We start from the raw sequence: 27,834 nt of genomic DNA, 5'->3' as shown, positions 1-27,834 counted from the left end.
TCTAACATTTTATACTGACCTTCATATTTCCTAATCGTCTTGTCCTGTCAACCACAAGCAGCTTCTTAATAAGGTCTCTGCAGTAAAGAAAACATGTCCTCTGTTAAACAAAAGTAATTTCTTTTTGATTGTTATGCTATGTTACAGATTATGAGCATACTTCCCTTTGACTAGTTAATACTGTGTATAATCTACCCATTCAAGTCCTTCATATTTTAGGACACTTATGAGTGAATGATAAAAAGGAATATCCTGTTCTAAAAGGAACTTGCAGAAGTCTTACGAGTTCCTTTTAGACTTTTTCAAGGAACAAAGGAGAAAAACTCTCTCTCCACCGCCCCCCCCCCCCCGCCCCAGCAAGTAGTACCATATCTTTCTTTCTTTGTATTTTTTATTTTGCTGGGCCTTCCAGATCTCAAACTGGATCTCAAAACCTATTTGGCAGAACACAATTCTAATATATAATATAAAAAAAACAGATAAAGCCACCGCCTCAACTTTATACACTGACATTTAAATTTTGTGGCAGCTAAATATTCAGAGAAACCATGGAAGAGCTGGCCATCTGCTTAAACCCAGTAATAACTATAAACTAATTTCATTGAAAATGAAAATCCTCCCTTGAGATTCTAGTTCACTGAACAGTTCTACATAAAGCTAAATCAACATTTTAAAAGAGGAACATAAGATTAGAGACATAAAAGGACTGCCATTTTTATAACAAAGTACTTAAAATATTAAGCACCAAAAACCTCCAACATAAATCAAAATTAGTATCACAATTTATCAAGGTAGCTTGATTACTTATAAGTTTAGAGAAAAAATCTGGCTTCGCATTTCTATAAGCAGCTACTTTTTCTCAAAGATTATTTTGCTATTTATTTTTAGAATAGCAGCATTGTGGTCTCATGCATAAAGTACTAATGACAGGACAGAACAAAAGTTTAGCCATCCTTTTTTCTACAGCCTCAAATAGACCTGAGATGCAATACTGTATGAATTGCTAGGCATCTACAGGGTATGGCTAATTCCAGTTTTTAACTTTGCAGAAGGTTTAAAAAAACCTTCAGCTTTATTTACAGAGAAGAATGCAAACATTAATGACACACCTGCCTCTCTCCCTCCCTAACTGTACCACCTACTATTCCAAAACAAAGACAGTATTTTGTCACCTATCCTTGAAACCACAAAAATGTATGCACAGAAACACGTATAAAGATGAAGAGTAAATGTGCCAGACTCTTTGAAAAGCTGTAGTATTTGGCAGGAGTGTAGTTCCAAAATTCAACTGGAAAAAATACTCAATTGCCAGATAAAAGAAGCATAAAAAAGTCAAGGTAGAAAGCAATTTTTAAAACTCCCATGATAATTCCAGCTAGCCAATGTTAGGATTAGATCAAACGATGTGACTGACTCCTTTTACAGTCACCTTTGCAGAAATACCTCCTCCTAGTTTTTCAGGGAAGACTATTCCTTATGGAGAAGGCTACAAGAACGGTTATAACCCGATTTTAAAAAAAAAGAACTGAAAAGAAATCCAGAACCCCCAAACTAGATTCACAGGCTATATGACCCAAGATAAATTATGGAGTTTCCTATTTCTATATAACCAGAAAACATTCAGTGGATCCTTCTTTGCTTGCTTCAAAAATTCATCTTAGAAAAGAACAATCAAGGCATGAGCTTGCTCAGCGATACTGTGTTGTCACTAAAGATGAAGACATTTGCTGCATTCAATAGAACAAACATCCATTAAATTGAAACAATAGTTTAGTGCTGCTTTATTACATAATTTATGAAGAATAGTTTGGGTTCACTTTAACATGATCATTTCTAATAGATACGTTGCTGTACGTATTTGGGTAATGAAATTCTACATCAAGGTCTTCCCAGACCAATAATCATTAATTTGCTGTAGCACTGATGTTTCATTTGGTATTTTCCACAACTGTCTTTGCAAAAGCCCAAAAAAACAAGAACAAAACCAAAAAAACTTATGAACTCATTAGTGACCAAAGAAATTGGTGGAGCATAATTAATACTTATGGTTTATCAGAAATGAAGTAACACAAAACTCTGCCGACAATCTTATTTTGGAATTTCTGGTTGTTTCATTTATTATCATTATCATGGCAGCAGCTCTTCAGAAGAGATCTGAACTACTGGTCACATATATCATGGACTTCATGTATACAGGACAAAGGACTCGGAGAAAACATCTAGTTAAACTGCAAAGTGACTAACAAAAGGGACAGAGAGCAACGTGAAGAGATGCTAGCTCAGGCCAGAAGGAAGAGCACTCGCACATGACACACAACAGTTATACAGCACAGTAAGACAGCGAACACCATGCAGTAAGACAGAAAGCAAAAGTGGTGCAAATTCAAAAGATAAAAAGTGTGGGAAGGTCACAGGGGGCAGACAGAAAAACATCAACCAGTAATTTTATGTAGTACACCTAGGTAGAAAAGTTTTCTCAGAGTTCAAAAAGGAAAATAGTTTTGCTGCCTGAGAGCAGAGAGTTAAAAGTTCGATTGTTATAAACACCGTACAGCAATAGTATTTCAGAAAGCCTGGATGTGACAGGACCCAAGATAGTCTTCATACTTGCTGAGATACCAACTGATAGGAAGAAGAGAGAGAAAATGTGATACAAGTAAAGTAACAAGCAGACTATCTTCTTAGGACAAAATAATCCTGGCACTTGCTTTAAGCTAACGGTGCAGAGACTCACAAGACTATCCAGTTATACATATTGTGGTTTTAAAAAAAAAAAGGAAGAGAGGTTGACAGAAATAGATACATTATGGTAACGACTCACTGCAGAAAGCAGGTGAAGCCCCACAAATGAATGAGGTCACCCAAAACCAAGGTGTGAAAGGAGGAAAGCCCAACCTAGAATCCCATGAGCCCCTTAAAGGCAGGAGTGTAATGGGAATGAGTTGCCAAGCACACACTAAAAGAACATCTGGATAAGAAAAGCTGGGAAAAAGATGGATCAACAACTATGATGATTAATGTATCCCACAGTTCATTGGCAGTCATGTCTAGACTGAAAAGCAAAACCTGCATATGCATGCTTACTACCATAACTAGGAAACTTCACAGCATCAGACATCTGGATAGTAGAAATCAGTGTTGGTCTTTGAATGTCAAGCACAAACAGAAGCCAACAGCGTCTCTACTTTTAAATGCTTTCACCATGTTAGACAGGTTGCTGGTGATAATAACCTAATTTGAGCTGTTCATCTTCTGGTCACACTCTCATACTTTAGCACACACAATAACTATATGAGACACTCAGTCTTCTTCCCAAGGCAGACTGCGTTAGGAAGATCTGACAATGAGACTACACTAAACTGGAAAGAGCATCAAGATAGTAAGGGAAAATTCTGTTAAGAACAGACACAAATATGAGACACAAATCAGCCTAAGGTGATGCAGACATACTTGATTCAGTGCACCTGATGATTTAATGGAGTCCTAAAAAACCCGCCCCTAAATGATTATTTCTGCAAGAGAATTCATAAAAGTTCAGAGAAAGTTGGACAGATTTCATTAGGTCTGCCATACAACATGTTATCTACCTAGCGGTGACAGAAAGCAAGTGCCATCTATAAGGCCACTTCTTCAAAACACCTTGAACAATTAACCTGGGAATGTAAGAATAACATCTTGTCCTCACTCACAGAATCATCTCTGCTTCTGAGGAGAAACTTCATGTTTAAAATTGCACTTTCTCTGTTCTAATGTTTACTAACAATTATTTCAATTAGGGATTTTTAAATAGGGAAAACAGCATTTCATCTGCGATATACCTGTAATGATTGCAAAATATAATGAATAAAAACCCACACATGCATATATAAGACTGCATATTGAACTGGGGCCCTGGTATCAGAAGTGGAAGTGGATTTTACACTGGAACTTCTAAAGTATCAAGGGTTCATTCAAGCAGTGATGTTGAGAGTGATTTAACTAGTACATATTTAGTGTTTACTTCCTGCTTTCCTAATTTTTTTCACATTAAATTATCCCCTTATATTTCTCCTCCTTTCTTTCTTCCAGGCATCAACCTGCTACCAATGAGCTTTGTACAAGGTGGAAAAGCACTTAATATGCCAAAATATGCAGAAAAGTAAGAGAAGCAGATACTATCTTACAACCCTAGCTCCAGCCTGAAGTCTACTAAACACATAATTTTTCTTGGACTGCAAGAGTAAATGTAATCTGTATTATTTTCCAAATTGGTGTTTTAGAAAAATCAGAATCTGGTATCTGGTCTTCTATGAAGGTCCTTCAGAAACAGTGCTCAGGAGGTGTTTAGAGTACAAAAGACAGCATCAGGAGTCATTGACTTACTTTACATATAAATCCAAATGCCTCGGGAAATCTATTTTGCCAGCAAGAATCTTCTGATATATACCAAATGGATTGTCATCAAAAAATGGAGGAAACCTATTTTAATACAGCAAATTTTAGAGGTTAGAAAAACAAATTTCTAAAAATCTTATAAACACCATTATGTTATAGTAATTGCCCTCAGAAATCATTGATTATATCGTTCCTTCAAATACTACAGGTCAAACAAATACTAACCTCAAAACAGAAAACATTTTTGTATGCAACACACTGAATACAGAAATAAACTCGAAGTAATACAGGAGAGATTTGTGTTACATTAATACAGTAAAAATACCAATTATGAAACAAATTTTAAGTGTTAAAGTAAAAAATGCTTTACCCTTCTCTGTAAAACCCAAGGGTATACTTTCCAAAACAGCATTACCATTTTTGATCCTTGTCCTGTAACTGCAGGCATACCCTTATTCACTAGTTTCTATCTAAAGTCTCAAAGGATCCTCACATGAATAGATTGTCCAGTTCAGTTATTTATTGTACTTGAATTCATGTATATGAGAAGGTTTGAAACAGACAACTATTCAGAAGCTGAAATTCTCTTGAAGCGCAGCTTTCTTTCTGTGCTGGACAGATAAAGTACTTATTTCATAATCTTCCTCAGATGATCAGTAAATCCAGATGCAATTAAAATTCTACAATATTTTCTAGAAAGTTCTTCATGCAGTTATGAGCTAACAGAGACTACTTGTCCCACAGCTACAGGAAGAACTGAATGTTTTCCGTTGTGCTTCCTTCACTAGTGTAATACATACCCTGATTACTGCAAGAGGCTCAGGGGTATAGGTGTGTCCATACAGTTGTTGTAAGCAGCTTAGCCCAAGTGCCCACAGGCTTTCAGAGTGGCAGTCACCTTTTTAGAAGTTGTCACAGGAAACCTTTTAGGGGAATGGAATAACTAACTACTCATTTACTAATCTCAGTCCCACCTTGACTTCTGTAACATGACCAAAGCATCCCTCTACTATGCTTCTGTCTCAAGCCTCTCTACAGAATAGAAAAAAAGGGATTTTGCACATTAACCATACTAATAATGTCCAACCACTATTGCAGTCCAATGTTCTAAGACATTTTCATATCGCCCCAGTGTTTTATAATTACTTTCTAAGAGAACTTAACTGCATACGTATACACACAAATACGGTGCTAGTGACTTTGGAAATCACTGGTAACACAAAAAAGGGCGAAAACAACATTTCCTCATTTCACATTCTTTCCTTAATTTTATGCTACTCAAACTAGCTTATTCCTCAACAAATACTATACATTATTTCCACTAAGTGCTGTCAGAAGTATTAATTTCTTCATTAATTAGCTGACAGTCAAGGGAATTAGCATTTCCTTTGAAATACTGTAAAATTCAGCCACCGACAAAATCAAATTCCATCAGAATAGTTAAGTAAAACTGTCTGTATGCATGAAGTAAAAAAAGGTAGTACTTCAAACAACAGAAAAGCATGACAAAACTATCTGGATAAAGAAAGACTGAAGAACATTTGTTGGTGTTGTTCAGAAGGCCAAAGCAGTTTCATTATGAAAAACTGAATAATCTTGGCTAGAAAGAAACTGGACAATGTAAGAATCTCAGGGAAAAAAATAAATATTTGTGGGTTTATGAATTCTTGCTTTGACACTAAAAAACAAGCAAAATGTGATCGATATTTAAGATGCATAAAAACTTTCCACATCATACAGACTATCATATAAAGTTTCTTTTTTAGTCAGGCAACATTATATCCTTCACATCCTCTGAAGTTGACAAATGGTACACTCAATTTCCAATTTTGTATTTGTTATTAGATATTAGCATCTATAAATGCAGAAAACAATTAGAATGAGACTTTATAACTATGTACGACAAAGGTAATCTGCAGTAAGTGGACTCAAATGAAATGCAAGGTTTTTTCTTCCATCTCCAAATATCCTGTACACTACTGAGGTGTCACATCAAGAATAAGAAGCATGTATAAATTTATACATACTTATACGTGTTTAAATGCTCTTTGTGTTCCCACTTTGAAAATCTGAAATTACTATGTTTAGAATTCTTGAAATTTAAGTCACAATTGGCTATATAATAATTTAATGGCAACACTGCTTAAAGTGTATTTGAACTGTATGCAAAATTAGAATACCTTTGAAAAACTGCATAGTTTTCTTATGGACAAACCAAGTAACTTGACTTTTCTATTACTTGTAAATGTCAATCTTCAACACACCACAAATTATAGATAAAACAAAGTATTCTGCTGGAAGCTACCTAATAAATCAGCAGCCCCCTTGCCTTGAGTTTCAAACTGTCTTCACACCATAATACAAACATCTGCCTTGTTTCCAAGAACTGAAAAGAAACTAATATATATATATATACATCTGTGTATGGGACAACAGCTGCAAACCATTCCTTTTGCTAACTGATGCATAACAACAGCGCTGACATTGGTCCCAAAGATAACAGATATTTTTAGCACTCCAGAAGAGAAACTGTAGAACCTCAAGGGAAAACACACAGGTCTGAGAATATGAAACCGTAGACAAGAACCATTAGCTACCTATAACAATAGACCAGCATATCACATATGACCATCAAAGCAAGAAAGAGAAACACAAAGTCCCCATTAAATGAGAAAATTCAGTTAGCTACACATCTCTAATTATACGTATCTAATTATACCTGTACAATTATGACCTGACATCTAACATTAAATAACAAGTATATTTTCCTCTACCATAGATTGTAACAGAACACATATTCAAAATAAATAATACAGTAATAAAATGAAACTAAGTAAAATATAAAATACATATATTAAAATAAATAAAATCTTTCAACTCTTTTTATTGACGGTTTGTTTATCTTGCTTAGATTAACTCTGTGAACTTGATATTACTAATATGTTTTGTAAAGATATCTTCTCACCCCTGGTTTTCCCTGTTCTTTCTCCTTCCTATTATTTTATTATCTTAAACCTAAATGGGACCTTGCCTTAAATCTAGTGTGTGCAGAACTAAAATTCCATGGGCCTCTAGAGATTAAGCCAGAGAAATAAGACACTGCAGAACAGGAAAGTGAAACCACACTTGTTTGTTTGTTTTTAGAGAGACTATTTCCTTATGCACACATCTACCAATTCTTCTCAATTGCTTTTGGGGTTCACAGAGAGCAACTTCAGGAAATTACTACCAAATGTCTTGAGTAATTTACTTGCAGACAATAACTAAGTCTTGAAGTCAGGTTTTGTTCACTTTCAAATAATTTTTATATTTCTTAAATCTTCTTTGAATTTCAAGGTATAAAGTTACCTAGGACTGTTTTTGCATTAAAAGCCTTAATAGTAAACATCAAACCACATTTTGAGTTGAGGAAACATATCTTAAAACACTATTGCCAACAACAGCAAAAAGCTGATAAAATGCTAATAGCATATGCCCTATGCAACAACCTGCCCTCCTGAAGAAAACCCACACATGCCACAATCCTTGCCCCACTCAACCCCAAAACCTCAGAATCTTAAAAATACTAAGCAAATAGTATCAATCTATGCTCTCCACCTCCCCCATCAATAAAAACCAACCAAACTAAACCCTCCAAACAAAGGAACCCAAACAAACAAATGTGTGGAGTCCCTACCCCAGCCTTGGAAAGGGACTCACCCGAACACTAGAAAGTAAAAAGCAGCATTCAATCATTATGGAGAGCATGTCTACACAAACACTGTAACTAAAACCGTTAAAAATCACTTGCAGCAGGCAGCTGCTCTGTCAATCAGCCTACATCTCAGTTGCCTTTTAGAAATGTGTAATTTCTTTCTGTGCGTTAAGACTCCCTATAGCCAAAGTGTTTATATTGAGCTTGGGGGAATCCAGATCCCATCACTTGAGTCAGATATTATCAGGCCATAGAAGATCCTACACAGAAATGATTGCAGCTGCTCCCTTTTTTTAATGACAAATATATACCTGTCATATTGCAGCAGAATATATAGCAGTCATACTTCAGCACCCTGCATTCTTGAGGTCTCATTGAACACAGAGATGAGATCTTGCTTGACTGTCACGTGTAGTCAGTATGTTAACTTTGGAAACGCATGTTTCTGTTAGTGCTCAAGTAAAGAGAATCCTATCAACATCTCTGTGAGGCACTGAAAGGAAAACCACCCAAACCCCATTTACACTGAGGCCACACAAACCAAAGACAGTGGTCCCACTGAAACCTGTGGCAGGAAGGTAAATCACTCAGACTACAGCTGGGAGACTGCAGCACCTGTTACAGCACCAGACACTTTAATCTACAGTCTTCATGCTGTCTAGGACTAATATTAGTGGCAACAAGGCTGCTGGGAATCTCTTGCTCCTTTCATCCCTCTGAGAAGGATTCCCTTGACCAACCTGGGCCGCTCACCCTTACAGGGAATGGTTGAAGAAAGGTAAAGCCTGGCTGCTGCACAGATCAGCCTACATAAATAATGACTTTTTATTAGACCAGTCAGCCAAGCCTGTCTGGGTCAGCAGGGAACTATTAGTATATTCTAATGCTCTTTCTGTCCAGAAATTGCCTTAAAAGTAAATGCATATGTAAGCCTGCAGGACATTAAAAAAGTAAGCAGCAGCAGCAGTGCAGTCCTGGGATAAAGATTTGATGCTATTGGGTGAAAGAAAACATGCAAGGGATCGAAGCTCTGAAGTAATCATCTATTTGGAACTGTCTACAATCTGATGAGCTTGTCCAAACACCAGAACAGTCATCAATGTTACCCTGAACTGACAGTACTGTAAAGAGGAAAGGAAGAAGAAATCCACACAGGGAAGTTTTTGTTCCAACCATTCTATGGAGTTGCAGATCTAGAATGAAAGGCCACAGAGGCAACTCAACGCAGACTCAGGGAGTGAGAAGGTACAGAGCACCCTGGGCCTGGAACCAGAAAGATCTAATGACTATGAAACCAAACTGATGAAATATACCCTGATTCTTCCAAAGCTATGAAAGCCTTGCTTTCACCTGCATTTGTTCTACTGCACCAACCATGGCAAAACTCATTTCACTCAAAGTTCCCACTTTTTCTTTTTTCCCCCAAGTACCTTCAAACGATACAGCCCATACAAAAAACATGCAGATGCCTTGTTCAGTACACAAGCAGAATTTCACATTCTTTCTAAAACAGCTATTTATTTTACAAAGAGTATTTATTTTATGAAATGAAGCTTCTACATACCTAATTCTTAAAGTCAGAAACAGGTGATTATATTAATGCTACAAAGTCTCTCTTCAGTTTGAATTTGTATCTTTTGGAAACATTGCTTATCAAGCAAATTCCAAAACATCAGAAGTAGTGACGTTTTCATCAATCAGAGCAAACTGATTTCCCAACAGACCTTTTAAGATTTTCCCTGTTCTTTTTTCTTTGGCTTAAAGAAAACCAGTGTTCTGTAGTGATACAAACTGTACTAATAAAAGTCTTCCTACTTGCCACTGTGCATTTTTACAGACTAAAGGTCTCACCACAAATACTATTTCACTATGCTAGAAATCAATTACAGAGGTTTCAGAAGATAACTAGTAGGCCTCTTCTTTACCCTTTAAATATAAAGGATTTTATGTACAAAAATCCAAACTTCAACAAAATCTGACGTTCCAAAACAGATAAGGAAAAGAGCAGCTGTTAAAAGTGTTAAGTAAAAAAAAAATAAATAAATCAAACAACCAACAAACAAAACACAAAACAATCCACATAACAACAGCGTTGTTCTGTATAGCCTTCCAGTTCCTTCAGAGGCAAAGATGAGATTGGTGTATCAGTAATAAATTTAGGCCAAATTTGCTATTCCGAATATCATAAACAGAACTAGTAAAGCATCCTGTATTACTGTATTACATAATATTGCTGTGATATAGTAATCATTATCACTTACCCTGACAACATCTCAAATATAAGAATTCCTAGGGCCCACCAATCCACAGCTCTTCCATGGCCTTTGCTTTGTATAACTTCTGGTGCAAGGTACTCGGGAGTGCCACACAGCGTCCATGTCCTGGGAGGAAAACAAGAACCAAAACCCACAAAACAAACAAAACCAGACTGAAGTGAAACTGAAATAACAGTAATAGAAAAAAAATAATAATCACACACACACATAGAAAGTACCCAACATACATCTATGTGTTTATTGTACAGAGAAATAAGAGAAAAAAGAAAGACTTCTACAAGATCTAAGATTGCTTTGACAATGCTCTCCAATTCTACTACAACAGATAAATACGGAAATTAAGATACTTCTAGACTGCAGGGCATATCTGTGCACAAGAGTATCCTGACTGCTGTTGTAGTAGTCTATCCATTAAGGCTTTGAAATTATTAACAGTGGTTTTCGTCCTGTAAGCTGCAACCCCTGGGAGTTCATGGACTGTTTCTGACAAGCCCAGCAAAAGGCAAGCTTACTGGCCTTTGCCAGCAAAAGGAAAAATTCTTATTTAGAAAAAAACAAAGGGAAGAGGGGGGATAAAAACCAGTAGTTTAAATCAGTAAATAGCTGCAGACATAACTAAGACTGTAAAAGTAATCCAAGTGATGTTTTTCAAATAGTATTGAAATATAACCTGTCACCACATCCACAATATTCATTAAAATAAAAATATTTTGTATTTTTAACTACTTAAAAATAGGTACAAGATGTAGTTAAGCAAGGGTGAGATATGTAAATAATACTATTTTTGATATATTTTAATGCCATTTTTAGTTGTAACTTTCTTACTATAAGCTCAGGATATAAAAGTGTTACATTGCTACCTAACTGAAGCTAAGTAGTTAATGTTTACAAAGACCAAATTAATATGTTATAGAATGTTTCGAAACCGTTTCTTTCAGAAATGTGAACTCTTTGTAAAAATACCCATGTAGAATTTGCCTGGCTTCACTACCTTGACTTATATTTAAATATGCATTACAGAAAAAAATGTTCTTTCATTCTACACTTCCCTGATAGCAAGTCAGAAGATGAGACTGAAAAAGTGCTCACCAACTCAAAAGCGGGTGAAGTAGCAGCACAGAATAAGAAAGAAAAAAGTGCACTGCATTTTAAGAAGAATTCTAATAAAATATGACAAAGAATACAGTTACTATATTAATGGTCACTGAACACAATTCCTAACTTGCATCAAAAGAAACCGCTTTATTTGTGAGTGCAAGAAGAATCTTCTCCAAACAAACTGGTAACATGGGCCTGAACAAATGCAGTAAGATGAATAGCAATCACCTTTAGAAGTAATACATACTCCTTTCAACTTCCAGTTTTTCCTACCACAGTTCCGCTAAACTTAACAAAACTTCTTTTTCCTAACAGTAAACAGATATTCAAGATGCACCTTATTGAATCTCAGACTGCTTTAACGATTAAATAATACATTTTTCTGAGATTGCAGAATTATTTTAAACAGCTTTTGGGTGTTTTTTTATTTCCTTTTGTTTGGTTGGATTTTTTAAGCCTTAGCCTTGATTCATAAAAACACTTAAGAGAAGCTGTACAGCCAGCCACAACTTTAAATGAAGATCTATGATGCATAGAGTGGAATTCCTTCAAGCTTGATTTTAATATGGCAAAAACTAAATTACTCCAACTAAACTGTTAGAATGCATTAGACATACTATGCATTCATGTGCTCCATGGTTCTTGAAAGTTGAAACTACATTCATTACTAGTGTAAAGGCTACATCTTCAATTTTTTCATAAAAAGGTGGCATAATTTTAATTGCTAGAAAATATAAATTCTCATTTTCCAAATCAAGCACGCTCAAGAAAATTCTTACATACAGTGCTGCTTTACACACCACTGCCATCTAGCAGTTGCCTAGATCAGGACTAGGTAATTAAGAAAACCAGCAAACCTTTATCTTTTACAACAAAATAGTCCCCTCTCCCGCAAATTTAAAAAGGTGTATTCAATCCATCATATGGATTTTTATTTATACAGATTTAGCCAGCTCTGCAAATGAAGCAGCTGCCAGTTCTACTGTATTTGTGAAGAAGGGCTGTACAAATCAGGCAGACAGGGCAGGCACACCGATTTTAACGGACAAGGTAGACTGTTTGCAAGACAATGCCCCACAATGGTTATTCTTTTCTTCCCGAAAATTGCCAACAGTATGAATGCATAAATTCAGCAACGATACAGTCTTCATCCCTTATGAACATCACTTACATGCAAGAAAAATCAGTCTAACATTGGGCCATGACTTCTAGTACCCACATAATTTGCTGGTGACAATGTAACTAAAATGACCCTCTATTACCATACAGGGCAATAAACAAGATATTTATTTTTTTTATTCAAGAAAAAGGAAAACCACAGATTAAGGAAAAGCCAACATAACCTGGAGTCCTCTATCTGCATTATGAAAAAAATTATTACCACCACCAGGTCACCACCTACTTCTCTTAATTTCAATCAAGAAATGTATGTTTCCTAACTACACAAAAACTTGGAGGAAGCTCAAATTCTTTGTCAAGTTGTGTATTCGTGCCATGAGATCATGAGTTGTATTTCTTTTGTTGGTCATGAAACAAATTATTTAATATTTTGGAAAACACATCAAGTAAATTCCATAAAAAGATCAAATTGTCTTAAGTATTTTTTAAAATCTTTACTATTTCATGACTTTTGCATATTCATCTCAAAATTCAGATCATTGTTTTGAAGATAAATGATAAAGTAGAAAAATAAGAATAGACTGCTTCCTTTAAATTGCTTCAGAAAGTCCACTGCTCTGGGTTTTAAATATAAAAGCTGAAATACAGGCAAGCAATAGTTGATAAAGCTGAACATGCAATTTTAAAACATGAAAATAAAGCAAAGAATCTACTTTGGTCACAAAGGTAAGCCATAAAATTATATTTGCAGGACTTGTTAACACCATTATTTGAAGAAATTAAGTGTCCATAGTTAACGTATTTTAGTGTTCTATACCATTCAGCATACACCTCTGTAGTCCCTGACAGGCTTCTTGTGTATAAGCCAGATAATAACAACGTCCTTTTGGTGTTCTCTTCTGCAAGTTTCTCCATAATTGTATTCAATGGAAATGGCTTTGTTTCCTGCCCACAAGTTTGTTCTGCAAGACATTCTGGCTTCTACATTGACAAACAATACACTTTGCAAACAAGACTTGCTGTGTCTTGTTTTTTCTCTTCAATCCACTCTGCAAAGCAGTCATGAAGCACATCCAGCTTAAGCAACAGTGCAGAAGTATCCCCAGTATCTTTAAGGTTAATCACTTCTCTAGTTTCTAGGAAGACTTTAATAGTTTAAAATTGTTGGGTTTTGTTTGTTTGGGTTTCTTTAGGAATGTAAACTGAATAAACTAAATTTAACAGCAAATAACATTCCTCAAAAAAAAAAAAAAAACCCCCAAAAAACCCAACCCCAAACAAACATTTAAAGTCCTATCTACCTAAAACTTTCATAACATTCTGAGTGAAATCTGTGCATAAAAAAAATAATAAAAAAATCTAGGAACTTTACTTTTGTGCTTCTCTGAAAGAACACTGGAATTAAAAAAAAAAGCAAACAAAAAAACCACCACAAAAAACAAGTGAGAAAGATCAGAAACATATTTAATGTATATACTATACTCCAAAAGTGGCATGCGCTTTCCAGAAAAAGAAAAGTCTAAAATTGTAATAGCTGTAAAGTTCCAAGCAAATCCTTTGTACATCCTTCAGGTAACAATCATATATAAATAACCCCTACCCATCTTCTTTCTTGACAATAAGCTTTTTTTAAGGTAGTGGCACATCTATTTTATGTGAGTGTACTTCCAAGAAACTGAAAAGGTTAGTAAGTCTTCAGTTAAACACCACCAAGGTGCGAAAGAGAAGAAATAAACAGCAGTTGAGACAAAGACACACTGTTTTGGAGAAAAATTTACAAATTTTAAAAGAACACTATGACCAAGAAGGGAGGACAAGGATAAACAGAAGAATGTATCAACAAGGAACAGAAGGAGACAAGAAAACCTCCTCTCTTTCCTCTTTCTCTGAAAAAAAAATAATTAGTGTCTAACCGTTCAGAAAATCTACTGATAAGAAGGCAAATACGCATGCTGCTTCCCACAGCGGGAACATAAGCTACAAGCTGGTCACTCTCTCTAGAGCTGGTTATTGTACATGAACATGGTGAACACTTTACCCTTTCACGTATGGTAACGGAGAGAAAGTAAAATGCACACAGAAAAATCTCGATTAAGCAACTACAGATTCATGGAAGTTATTATGTATCAAGAATGTGTAACTATATTTAAGGTCTTCCGCAGACCATGTTTTATTTTACATATTATGTCTTTTCTTGTCTAGGAATACATTTGTTGGTCCTAAGTGGCAGGACTCCTCACAGCTGTTTGAAAAACATATATAATTGTTTTATTTTTGCAGTTCCTATACACTATATATATATATATGCATATATATAAACACATAAGGTTCAGGTGTACAGATTTTTTTGTCATTTTTATGCACAGCAAACTTTGTACTCTTGATCAAATACTCTATGAAACAAAATAACCTACTAAAGTGCATTAGTGGATAAGTTGCTGACAACTGCATATTTTTACAGTGACAAAAACAGCATTGTGAAAATGACTGCAGCTAGTGGAGAGAATACAAGGTAGTTGCAAAAAAAACCCAAACCAAACCCAACCCCCCCCAAAACAAACAGACAACCCAATACAAAAACCCAAACCAGACTTGCATAGGTAACTACCTGTGCTCGAACTGATAAAGTCCTTCCAGCTTTATGTTCTGTATTTATATTACCTGTTGTACAGTTACAGGTAAATCAGCTACGAATTCAAAAAACTACTGTAGAATTCCACCATTCAATTCAATACAAACTGATCAACTTCACTGCCCCCCCTGCAATACGGGATGCAAAAGAACAATCAAAAGCAGCAGGGATAACTTGTTTTGATGTCCTAAAAAGTATCTGAATGAATTTACTTTTACAGATCCATCTTCCAGATTGAAAAACAGACTCTTAAATTGAAAAATATACTCTTAATGTGAACTATCACCTTATTTACTGAAGGTTTATTTCAATTGTGCCTTAAACCCACAGAAATCCAAATTAAGAATAACCACTATGTGGCAGTATCCACATGTAAGAAGACATAAGAATTTGTATGAAAGTGTCCTATAAAGAGATTGTCCTACTTTCTTACATGGAAATAGCCTTACCTTCCTCTTCCTGCAGAAGGTTATTTTGATTTAAAAATAAAATGTAGAAAATAATAAAGCCAATGTTTGTAGACTTACCTGCTTGCCCAGTAGAAACTGAATTCAATAAAACACATTGATACCAAAACACTATGGGTTTAAAACAGACTTTTAGACCTCAAGGGTGAACAGAACCCGCGTAATTATCAGTTGCCTACCATTCTTCTGTGCTGAGGCAACCCAGCACTGTGAGCATGTAACCCACAGGGAAGCAACTTTCATGACCTCCATAACACGACTTGATTTGCCGCCTCTGACTTTTACTTCATAAGGGATCCATTAAAAGTAGCTCTCTCAGATCCACCTTCATTTCAAATTGATCTTGCAGCATTTCCCGCCCCCCCCCCAGCGAACTGTTGCAAAAGCAGCATCAAACAGGTAAACAGATGAGTGCAGGGTATGAGCACCTACCTATGTTAACGCCTAACCTGCTTACTAGGCTGCCGCAGCTAGTACAATCAGATAATAGTCTCCCTCAAGGGCATAATACCAAACCTTGTCACACTGCTTTTCTGATATGACAGGCTAGGTTTTTTCCTCCCTTTTTCTGAATCCCAATGACAGCTCTTGCTTCCTTTTAAGAACAGGTTTTATAACCTTGGAAGAGTAGTTCAAATGGAGAGAACAGAGAAATCACTGGGGAAAAAAACCTCTGCATTATCAAAGTTCACATACACTAGTAAAACGGATGTAAGGCTGACAGTGTTGCAGAAGTTACAGTTAAACAGACCACTTCTGCTGAAGCTAGCCTTAGTGTTTCTGTCCAGATTTTACAGTTTAATTTCAGCAACAGGCTAGCAAAAACATAGTCTCCAGTTTTAAAATGTTATTCCCACATTTCAAAAATCTCTCCAAAAGTAAAGCAGAAGGAAACACGAGTTACAAAACATTTAGCAATTCAACATGTATGAGGGATTAATGTCCCATTTAACATACTGACGTACGTGTCTCAATATTTGCTCATATTACTTCCTAACTCCCTTTTTACAAGATGACTGCTGGAAACTTGAATAAACAAAACTACTCATATAAAAATACTTTTCTACAGTAGCTTATCTATGAAATTGCTCCAAGTTATAGCTGAGGTGCAATATTGGTTTCCATGCTGGTTTAAGGTGATAATTTCCTTCATATTAAGGGATTTCAGATGCGTGAACCACATGGAGTGTTAGGTGAATTGCTGAGCTCTAAAATCAAACTTTTTTTCTTCTATTTCACATGCAAATCTTAATTATCGTAACAAAAAACTACTTACCTATCCACCAGTTTTTTAGCAAATCCAAAATCAGTAAGCTTGATATGTCCTTCTTTGTCTAGTAATATATTTTCAGGTTTTAAGTCTCTGTAAACTATTTCTTTGGAGTGCAGGTATTCTATTGCACAAATAATTTCCGTAGAGTAAAACAGTCCTGTGCTGTTGTTGAAACGCCCCATGTTGCGCAGGTAACTAAAAAGTTCTCCTCCTGGCACATATTCCATTAACATATATAAAAAACGTTCATCGTGGTTGGTCCAAAATCTGTAATAAAAATTTTATTGAATAAACAAACAATCACTCTGATTTGCTTTAGAAATAAATTTCTGTAAAGTTATCTCTGTTGTCCCAACTATTTATATAATTAATCGATGGTTTCTATTCTGCAAATACTAAAACCCCCAAGAATCTAGCAGGATTATGTAACAGAGTAGCTGACTTAACCTGAAAAGTAAAACAGATAGTTCAGGATGCACATGGCACAAGCCAAGAAAGAAAATCTAGCTGACAAGATTCAATTTCATTGTACAAAACAGGTTTCTGTTAAGCACTTAATAACTGACTTTGTATACTGCCAGTCTGCTAAGACCAGTTAATTCTTACACACTTTACAGTTTATTTTATTTAATCAAATATTGCCAAATTGATGCAGGATGAGCAGAATCTGCTTTTGTATGGATGTTTATGACAGTATGTTCAAAAACAGGACACCACAGTTCTCCTTCCTCTTTCCTATCCCCTCCTCCCTGGAAATATACAACCCCAACTAAAGCATCAGTGTAAAACACTGTGATCTATCTTTAACAAAAGCAACTGAAAAGCAAATATGACAACAAAACAAGATTCATTTCTGTACTTCTGAATTAACCTGATGATAAGAACCTTCCATTCCTCAGACTGTTGCCTTTAATTTAAAACTGCTGTTGTGGTACAGTCATTACTAGAGGGCAGTAAAGAGCCGATAAGGAAGAAAAATCATTTCATGAGGCTTTCAAATGCTTCATTACCGACTACAGGAATCGCCTCTCACATTCTCCAAAAGTAAGGTGTTCTTTTTCTATCCATGTAAAAAAATTCACATACCACACACAGAAATATAACTCAACAGTTAAGAAGAAAATAAGTATCTAATAGTGTCTCGAAGAGTATTTTGCCGTTTTAACAGGAACAGCTATCCCTATTCCTACAATAACAGATAAAGAACACTGTATCCCTACTTACTTTATTGATACAAGAACAGAAGTTACTTCAGCTTCTAGTAACTGCTTCTGCAGTATTACCAAAATGGAAAGATCAAATATCTTTCTCTCTGGGGTTTGGTTTTTTCCCCTTCATTAGCTGGTTCCTAATCAAGGCATACAGTCTCAAGAAAGATAAGCACAGCAAACTGAGCTACCAAAATCGAGTGACTTTTGCTCAGTAAGATTTTCTTTCTTGATGCTGGCACTGAGGCAACCAAGAACATGAGAGACTATCAGACATCAGCAACAGCTCCTCCATTCCTTCCAAAGTGATGAAGAAAGCAGCATTCAGGCTTGCTTTTTTTTGCTTTTATGGCACCATTTCCCTATCACAAAGTCATCAGCATCATTAATTAGTTACCAATAACTAATGCTCAGAGTATCCTTCTTGACTATGTAAAAACACTCTTGAGATTTATTTTAAGTAGTTAGGCAAAGCTGCACCTACAGAAAACAAAGAAAGAGGAACAGGAATGGGCAAAACAAAGCCCCCAAAAAACCATGAACGGGAGCAGAAGGGCAAAATCTGACAAAGAATATAGAGGAAAAAACAGAAGACTTAGACCATTAAAACACACTAATTTTACTGGAATTAACTTCTTCAATAACTGACTCTTAAAGGTTTGTCTATCCACAGAAAAATGGATACATTACTTGGTATAGATGAAAAACAACAAAATAAAGATACATGTGAAAATTACAGCACAATATGAACTGCTGCACCCACAGATGTGTGTGTCTCTCAAACATAGCACTAAATATTGCTGTTGTGGTTTAACCTCCACCAGTAACTAAGTGCCATGCAGCCACTCACTCACCTCCCATCCCCCCCCCCCCCCCCCCCCCCCCCCCCCGCCTCCAGTGGGACTGGGGAGAGAATTGGAAGAATAAAAATGAGAAAAACTCATGGGTTGAGATAAAGACAGTTTAATAGGTAAAGCAACAACAGTGCACATAGGCAAAGCAAAACAAGGAATTCATTCACCACTTCCCATGGGCAGGCAGATGTTCAGCCATCTCCAGGAAAGCCGGGCTCCATCATGTGTAAAGGTTACTTGGGAAGACAAATGTTATAATGCCAAACATGCCACCTCTTTCTTCTTCTCCCAGCTTATATATGTACTCAGCATGACGTCACATGGTATGGAATATCCCTTTAGCTAGTTTAGGTCACCTGTGCTGGCTGTTTCCCATCCCAATTTCTTATGTCCCTCCAGCCCTCTCGCTGGCAGGGCCCAGGAAACTGATAGGTCCTTGATGTAGTATAACACTACCCAGCAAGAACCAAAGACATCTATGTGCTGTCAACATTGCTCCCACACCAAAGCACAGCACTGCACCAGCTACTAAGAAAATCAACTCCATCCCAGCCAAACCCAGGATAATTGCCTAGGAGTCTTCAGTGACCAGCTGTTGCAAGAGCACCAAACAAGCATTTCAAAAAAAAGTTTAAATTGAGTAGATAAATAACTTCAGTATCTACAGAAAAGCAGGGTCTCCTTATATGCAGGAATGGCATTTCTCAAAAGTAACAGGAAAAAGAAAAAAATTATAAAAAAGTTCTTATATATAGGAAAATAGAGGAAGGATGAACATTAGAAATAAATTACATGCAGCATTACTTTACAATTCTCCAACATAAAGTGCTAAAAAAATACAGTATTATGCTGCACTGACACATATTCCTTGTTTTGCAACCAGAAGAAGATACCATCTGTGTTTAAGATGGTGATGCTAATTGAAAACACAAAACCCAGACCACATAGATAACAGTTCAAAGGCATTTAAGCAGAACTACATAGAAATTTTTCCCCTTTTTGTTGATCAACTGTAGTCAAAGAATTTATGTAAAAAAACCCATGCATTGGATAGAGGAAGAGGTGACTGAAAAGATGCTGTTAGCCACCCGAAAAGCTGCAGAGTTTCATTTGTCATAGTTATAATCATCCATGAATCTTGTTTAATTAAAGTACACAAATACTAACATTCAGCTAGGTTGCTTTGAGTCACCTTTGCCAAGGGACAAAAGCATCACATGGACAATTAATTGCCTGAGCATAGCTGATGCAGCATCTCCTTGGACATGTCAACAGAAAAGGCAGAGAGCTAGCAGACATGAAGAATGTTTGCCTTGCACACAAGTGAACTTCCATTTGAACTGTGGCTTTTGGCGATTTCAAAAATCTGACATTTTGGGAATAAACCATGAATGACATCAAAGAAAACTTATCAGTTTGGATTTCTGATCACTTCTGTATGGGCACAAACCCTCAGATCCCTGTCTCTGACTTCTCACCCAAGTTTCTCTATTCCCACCCTTGCTGCACTGTTCCACGTGCACCGACAGATTGGGGGGTTTTGTTTGTTTATTGGGTTTGGTACGTTTTGGGGTTTTGTTTGCTTTGGGTTTTTTTTCCCAAAGAATTTATGTATGCACATTGATATACATGTAAAACCCTGTTCCGTCCATATTTTAACCAGTCAAACCAGATATACTCAGCCTGTCCATCACACTTTCCTGCATGCATCTCAAACTCTACATACCCTAGGAACTCATCTTACTGATACTATGCCACACACAGGATTTCTGAACACTGGCTGGAAACCAATAGCATCATGATGCTGGAAAAAGCAACAACACACCAGAGAAAAAGCCTCATCCTACAGGGCTCTTTCAGTCTTTCAGATGACTACCATGCTTTCGCCTCTTCTTTTCCCTCTGATACTTTCTTATCCCTGGGAGGAGGTTGCATGTCCTGCAGCCAAATATTAACTAAGGCTAATTTTGTCTAATTTTATGTAAAACTGACTAAGGCAGGTAAATGCAAAACAAATCTTGGTCATTGGCCCTGTATCAATATCCATGCATGAGAAAACACAAATGGAAATCAACTGTGCAATTACCCAGAGGTTTAGTGATCCTGTTAATAGATATGGACTCAGATGCACGAAAGGTGCTGTGGTGCTGTGAACAGAAAGGTATGATACCTTCTCTCCTTAATAAAGGGACCATTGGTATCATCAGAATCATCACAATCCCACTAAAATATAGTCTTCTAGAACTGTGTTTAAATTATGTTTCTCAATAGGTTCCATCACTTAACCTCAAATACGGGAATAACAAAGCCCAAGAAGTGCTGCAGATATTTAAACTCTTCAAAAATAAATTCTGCAAACATAGAGTTCACCTAAGTTTTCAAAAAGCAGATAATTAAATCTAATTATATCTTTATTTAGATATCTACAGGACATATATATGTAGAAATACTTCTTTTCTCACCATCTTAACATCAAGAATTATTCTAGAAGTCATTTTGATGAACCAATCCTAACACTTCTTCATCGGTATTTTCCCCTCACTTAAGAAAATTCTCTTCTGCAGTATGAAAATGAGAGAGTAAGCTTAAAATAAGTTGTTGCTTAAATGTTTAAATTAAGCCTCCTGATTTTACATTCTTGATTCTTTTATAGTAAATATTTTAGTCTCAAGTTATTTTAGTCTAGATTACAAAATAGAAATTAAATGCTTGGTGTTGGTTAAGTACATAACTTGCAATGAGACTGTGGAAAACTTTAACTGCACTTTATGTAGAAGTTAAATGAATTGAAAAAATGCAACAACTTACAATCTGATCAAAAAGGGGTGGTTGACTTCTTTCAAGACTGACTTTTCATTGTGCACATGTTGCTCTTGCTTCAGTCGAATGACATCAGGAATGCTCATTACTTTCAGTGCAAAGTAACGTTTGGCCATTTTTTCCTTCACCAGATGAACTCGCCCAAAGGTACCCGTGCCTGAAAAGTTGAAGAGGAAATGTCAACTTCTTGTAAAAAAGAAAAAAAGCAAAGATAATTTACTAAACTAAACCCTACAGGAACTCAATTCCTGGTTTGTTGCTTTTTTTTTCTTTTTTTGTTCCTGCCATCCCATCAATATATCAGTATTACATTTTTTACCTGTTTTCACACAATTTTTTTCTTGGGATTTCTCAATTTTTAGTGATAATGATTTAATAAGAATAACACTGTTGTGATACTGCCATTCTTTGGATAGATACTGGAAGCGTTTTTTGCAAAGAAGAGAACTGGCCCTGAGAAATGGTAAGGAGATGTATAAAAGTAGTATGTTATATATAAGACTAAAATGTAACCAATATAAATGAAACAAGCAAAACTGCTCTCAAGTGCAGAAGAAAGGCTGGGAAACACTCCCAAAATTCTAGGGATCGGTTTTAATTTACATTGGAGAGGGAGGGGTAGAATACATTCAGAAGTATTATTCAGCTTATTATACCCACAATGTGCGGCATAAAAAAAAATAAAAATCATCACTGACCAACAAAGTAATGTTCAGTTGTAATGGATTTAATAATTCCTCAATGCAAAAAACTACTTACCCTTCCATATATCAGTTATTAAAACAAAACAGCTAAAAATGAATTGGGGTTTGAAATGTTGGAATTCGTAACAGGAAGAGCCCAGAATATACAAAAGTGATGACAGCAACAAAAAAAAAAATTAAAATATTCATCTACCAAAGTTCAGTCATGGAGAACAGATGCCTGCAATTATTCAGGTAAGGAGACTGTTCCCTTTAATGTGCACAGAGAGGTGAAGTGATCTGGTAGGATAAGGGAGTGATGGGGAAAAAAATATTTAAAAGTTGCTGACCCCTCTAAAAACAAGAAAAAAATTGCTTATAGTGCTACATTGTTATATCACATGGAAACAGTAGTTCTCAAGCACCCTTTTTTGCAGTTGATGTATTATTTTTATAATTCACTCTTAAAAATATAAAAGGAAAATGAAACCATAAGTCTTTAACATATTATGCATTTCTCTATTCAATACAGTAGTATAAATTAAAGTTCCTTTTAAGTGCATTGCACTGAAGACAATTATACATAACTGAACTGAGTATTTCTTTTAGTTCAAAATGAAAGTTTGAATACGCAGATTTAGCCACGCTATTTGTACTGCAGCACACTGTTATACACTTGAAGATGAACACCAATTTTAGTTCATTGGGTGGTTGCTCATTTTTCTCCTCTCATTAAACAATGCCATGTAGGTTCCATTAGAACAGTACACCAGATACTTTTACTTCTATTCTCTGACAGAAATATGTGCCACTATAAAGGATGCTTGGCATTCAAACTAATTGCCTAAGTTGTAAAAGGTTACTCTCTTGTTAGAAATGCCTTCCAAAAAAGTAAAAATCTTGCACTTAAGCTCACAATCATCCCCTTCTTTGCACATACCCTAGGAAAGCAGCCCATAGATCTGTTTCAGTATTATTAATTGGTATGTCAATTGATTTCAGATTGTGTTGACCAGTTACGATCAATCTATACTACAAGACAATTTTCTATGACACGTAGTTGGTACAAGGAGAGGAGTATGTATATGAAAGGAAAATGATTTTTGACAGGGGCATGACAGGGAGAGACCAAAAACTGACCTTCCAAAACTGCATTACTCAGGAAAGAGATTAAAAACAAGGGAGGTTTTGCCTCTACTAGGCTCAAGAAACTTGGGAATTTTTTTTTCTTGTGGGGGGTGGGGTGGGTGGGGTGGTGGAGTTTGCAAGTTTGCTTTCTGTATCTGTATTATCTTTAGAAAATTTACATTTTATTTAACAGTTACTGTTTCCAGTCACTTACAGTCACCAGTAATATTATTTAAGAACATGGCCTTTACTAAAAAACAAAACAAAATACTCATATTACAAACTAGAAACTAACAACTTCAGCAATCCAGTTTTATAGAACTTGGAGCTCCATTACCAATACACCTTTCAAAAACAGCTTTTGAGATAAAACTTCTCACTACACAAACCCACCAAGGATTACAGTTGTCCAAGCACAAAAGATTCTGTCAAAGCAGTTTTACATTCCCACCTGTCCTGAGTTACAGTTCTGTAACCATGAAAACTGTAAACAGGTCTCAGATAAAGCCTTCTGTTATACTGAAGCAAGCCATCAGGTTACCCTGGAAAATTTATCATGCAATTAAATCCTTTAACAGTGCAGTCGCATTACATGATTATACCTGTAAACAACCTTATTTGCACAAGGATGGGCTTCTGCAGTAAAAAAAAAAAAAACAAACCAAAAAAAAGTCCCAAAGCTTCCAAGTACAGCCATCTGTTCAAGCTACTTAAAATACCAAATATTTATTATTTACGTGTATATTGGATATACAGACAAAAAAAAAAAAAACAACTTAGGTTATTTCAGAATTAGGAGCTGAAATTTAAGTTCTAAGTAAAAACACTGTCAAGAATAATTTTAGTTGTATTGCACACCGAAACTAAAAGTTGTCTTAAATTCTTAAGACTTCCAAATGTGGACTCAGGGAAATTAACAGTACCAAGCTCGTAAGCAAATGCTGGTTTTATATACATTTTGATACTTGTATGAACAAAGTACTTCCGTAGACATATTCAACAGGGAAGTCAGAAGTGAACACATACCTAATTGTTCCCAGGTCTCTAGTGATCTCATGTTTCATGACTTGTTCTACTTGTCCAAGAAATTTTTATTTTAGAACGCATTAATTTTTCCTTATGCTATTGGTCCAACTTTACAAATGGTGCTGCTCAGAAATAACAACAGTAAGAATAATCGCAATCACAAGTTCCATCCATTTTCAAAGAAGAACCTGTCGGCGACTTATTTAGTAATAGTCCTAACTTTGGAAACGAGGCCTCTTTAAAAACATCTCTGCGAGGAACAGCAAAGCCTGGCAGGCTATTCCAGAATAGTGGCAAGCACCTAATCTAGAGAGCCTCCGGGAAAACGAGAAGACCACACAGACAGGCGTGAACACACAACCTCCCTAACCAGTTTTATTGTTGAACTGATTGCAGACAGTCTTTTTTCAAACATCTTTAGCCCAATTTCAAGCAAGTATGGAAATCAAGAAGACAATACAAAGAAACCATGTAACATTTGTTTTCAGATGCCTCTTCTTGTAATATGAATTCTCTCTCATTCAAGTCTTTTTAGAAAATCCAGCCTAAATCAGTTGGTAGTGACAGTACCCAGACTCACAACCGCCACCCTTCCAGCACTTTTGACAAACAAAATGCTCTCTTACAGCCCTAAGGAAAAATAATAGTGATGTTCTGGAATTTACTTACACATTTAAGCTTAAGCTGTTCAATCAAACTCCTGTCACTGCAAAGAGAAGCAAACAGCAAACATGGCGAGTACTACGTATTTTTTTCAAACAAGACTTTAAACCATGTGGGGCTATTAACAAGGGGGAGCGGAGGAACTTGCTGAAACTTAAAAAAAGTTGTATAAAGTATGCAAATGGGGTTTAATTTATGTCTTTACGCAGCCACATACAGGACTAATTGTTGAGCTGCCTTTTTTTTTTTTTCTTTTATGCTTACCTAGTCTACAGACAACCAGATAAAGTTTGCATACAGAGATGCACTCACTTCAAACTTCTGGTCTGGATCTCCTGCTCATGTTTCTAACCATTTTTTTCACAGATTTTTAAAATTCTGTTCTTTGTAAATGGAGGTGAGGGGGGAGGAATGGGATGGGACGGGACATGATGGTCAAGGTGGAAGCCTGCAACAAGCTGTTGTTACAGTTGTTCAGCACAGTCAAGAAAATCTAACTGTTTTATAAGAACAAGTTTTATTGTTGTTGACTAGGTGGAAATTCTGCACTTCAGCTTCATGGAAAGAAAACTAAAAAACTGAAGCAGTGAAGTGGCACCACAAAGATGGAGACCCCGCTCCAGAAATTGGAGGGAAGGTTTTTGGCAGCAGAAGGCAGCAGGGTTACTAAGTCTTCTATCAGAGCTCCACTGCCTTCTGTCCTCCAGGAAGGAGACGCTAAGCTCATGGAACAGTTCATGCTAATCCCCAGGAAAGAATTGTTCCATTTTTTGCCCTGATCACCTCAGAGCTCAGTTACATGAACCAGCTAAATTTGACCTTCTGTGACAGGTAAGTAAACATTCCTTAGGATTACCTTAAAACAGAAACATTCTGTACTTGCTCAGCTAGCACATAATAATGGAAGGAAATACAGTGTTTACAGATTTGCACAATATTCCACTCATATTTATTTAACATTTATTTCAAACCAAGAGAACTTCAGGGACATTCTGGATGAGTCCTGGGATCTACCAAGTACTATCCTGCTGAAGGAACAGCAGTGGCTGTACACACACATGCACACAGGCTTATCCCTACCTGTCTCTATCACAGCATGTAATGCCAGAGTTCTAGAGCAAAAATGTGCTTGCATCAGAAAATTCTACCTCATGAAAACAGTTGTTACTAGAAGGTCTGAAGGAAGATTTGTAGTTTATTTGCACAGTCCCCTCCTCCCTGTTAAGGCATATAGCAAAAGGCATATAGCAGGTTTCTGGCCACCAGTACCAAAAGCGAGTGAAGAATGCCTGTGCTATTTACACTATTCAACACAATTCAAGATTTTCAGGACTAAACTGGCAAACAGAATAAAACATGCAAAATGTTAACCACTAATCCAGTATAATCTGTTTACAACAGAAACAATAAAATTTTTGGATCGCTTTGCAAACGTAATGTGGTTGGAGAACTTGAAGGAATGCCAGCAATCTCCTCAGTTAGGTAACCCTCTCATATTAAACACACGCAAAGGGAGGAGGCCAAAAACTGTGGAGGACCAGCTTGGCCTAGGTATCAAACACAAGGAAAGGCATTCTGAGCCTCACAAAACAAGCTGGACTCCCCAGTGCCATGCCAGAATACCACAGCCGGTTTCCAGGATTTTACTCTCTTTGAAGCCTGGTAGAAAAGAATAAAGAATGTGGGAATATTTCTGATGCAATATAAGATACTTTTGATGCGAGGAAAACCAATCCTGCAACTTTTGATCAGCTAAAACAATTCAGTGAGTAGTCATGTAGTGATTATTTTGCTATTGATGTAGGTGACTAATTTAATGCTCTTTATTTACTCTCATTAATTAGGCCCAGCTGTTCCAGCTTCCCATCCTTTTAATCCCCAGCTCTTTCTTAAAACCAAGTTTGCCTCACTCGGATAGATACCATCTGTTTTAATGAAGAATAAACTAGGTCATGTGAGATCCATGACCCTGAGGGCTGCTTTCTAAGTCCCAAAGGGGTTGATCCTGACTTCCACAGATGCCTACAAAAAGCATCAGATGTATATGCTTTTATTTACAGTTAGAAGAACATTTCCTACTGTGCCACATATTAGTCTTTATCGGTAGCCACAAGCACATCAGACTTAATTCTGCTGAATATCAGAGATAAATTAAGTGAACTGTATTACAAACTCACTATTGAATCTCAAATTTGACTGCCGTTTAATCTCTGTGTCATCTTGGGATGGAAACCGAAGAGCCTAGCAATGCATGTCCTAAAAGGGGAAGCGGGGGTTGTAGTAATTCTTGACAAAGAAGGGGAAGAAGTGGTACAGCAAAGGAAATCAGCCAGCCCAAGCAGACTGGTAATCAGAAGAGTAGCACTTGAGAGAAGGATAGAGGGAAACCACTTGACAGAGGCAACTTTGGGCTTCTACAGCAGATGGGGCTGGCACATGAACAGGGCAACACAGAACAAGGATGATGATTTTGGACATCACAGTAGCAGAGTTCACTTTTTTTATTATTATTTTTAAAC

At 36.3% G+C, this 27,834-nt stretch overlaps 1 protein-coding gene across 1 annotated transcript in view; it reads right to left on the bottom strand.

Moving 5' to 3' along the window:
• PRKX (protein kinase X-linked) overlaps positions 1-27,834 on the bottom strand; it is a 63,046-nt gene that overhangs the window by 10,835 nt on the left and 24,377 nt on the right. The window contains exons 2-6 of the mRNA XM_037377600.1: positions 21,804-21,972; positions 16,937-17,200; positions 10,330-10,449; positions 4,363-4,458; positions 20-77 (exon numbers count right to left, since the gene is read on the bottom strand). Coding sequence (XP_037233497.1) covers positions 20-77; positions 4,363-4,458; positions 10,330-10,449; positions 16,937-17,200; positions 21,804-21,972 — 707 coding nt within the window. The remainder of the gene's footprint in view (positions 1-19; positions 78-4,362; positions 4,459-10,329; positions 10,450-16,936; positions 17,201-21,803; positions 21,973-27,834) is intronic.

The sequence above is a fragment of the Falco rusticolus genome, chromosome 2 (assembly GCF_015220075.1).
Source record: "Falco rusticolus isolate bFalRus1 chromosome 2, bFalRus1.pri, whole genome shotgun sequence".
Taxonomy (NCBI): domain Eukaryota; kingdom Metazoa; phylum Chordata; class Aves; order Falconiformes; family Falconidae; genus Falco; species Falco rusticolus.
Note: the sequence above shows the minus strand (reverse complement) of the source record. Positions and strands in the feature narration are given on the sequence as shown.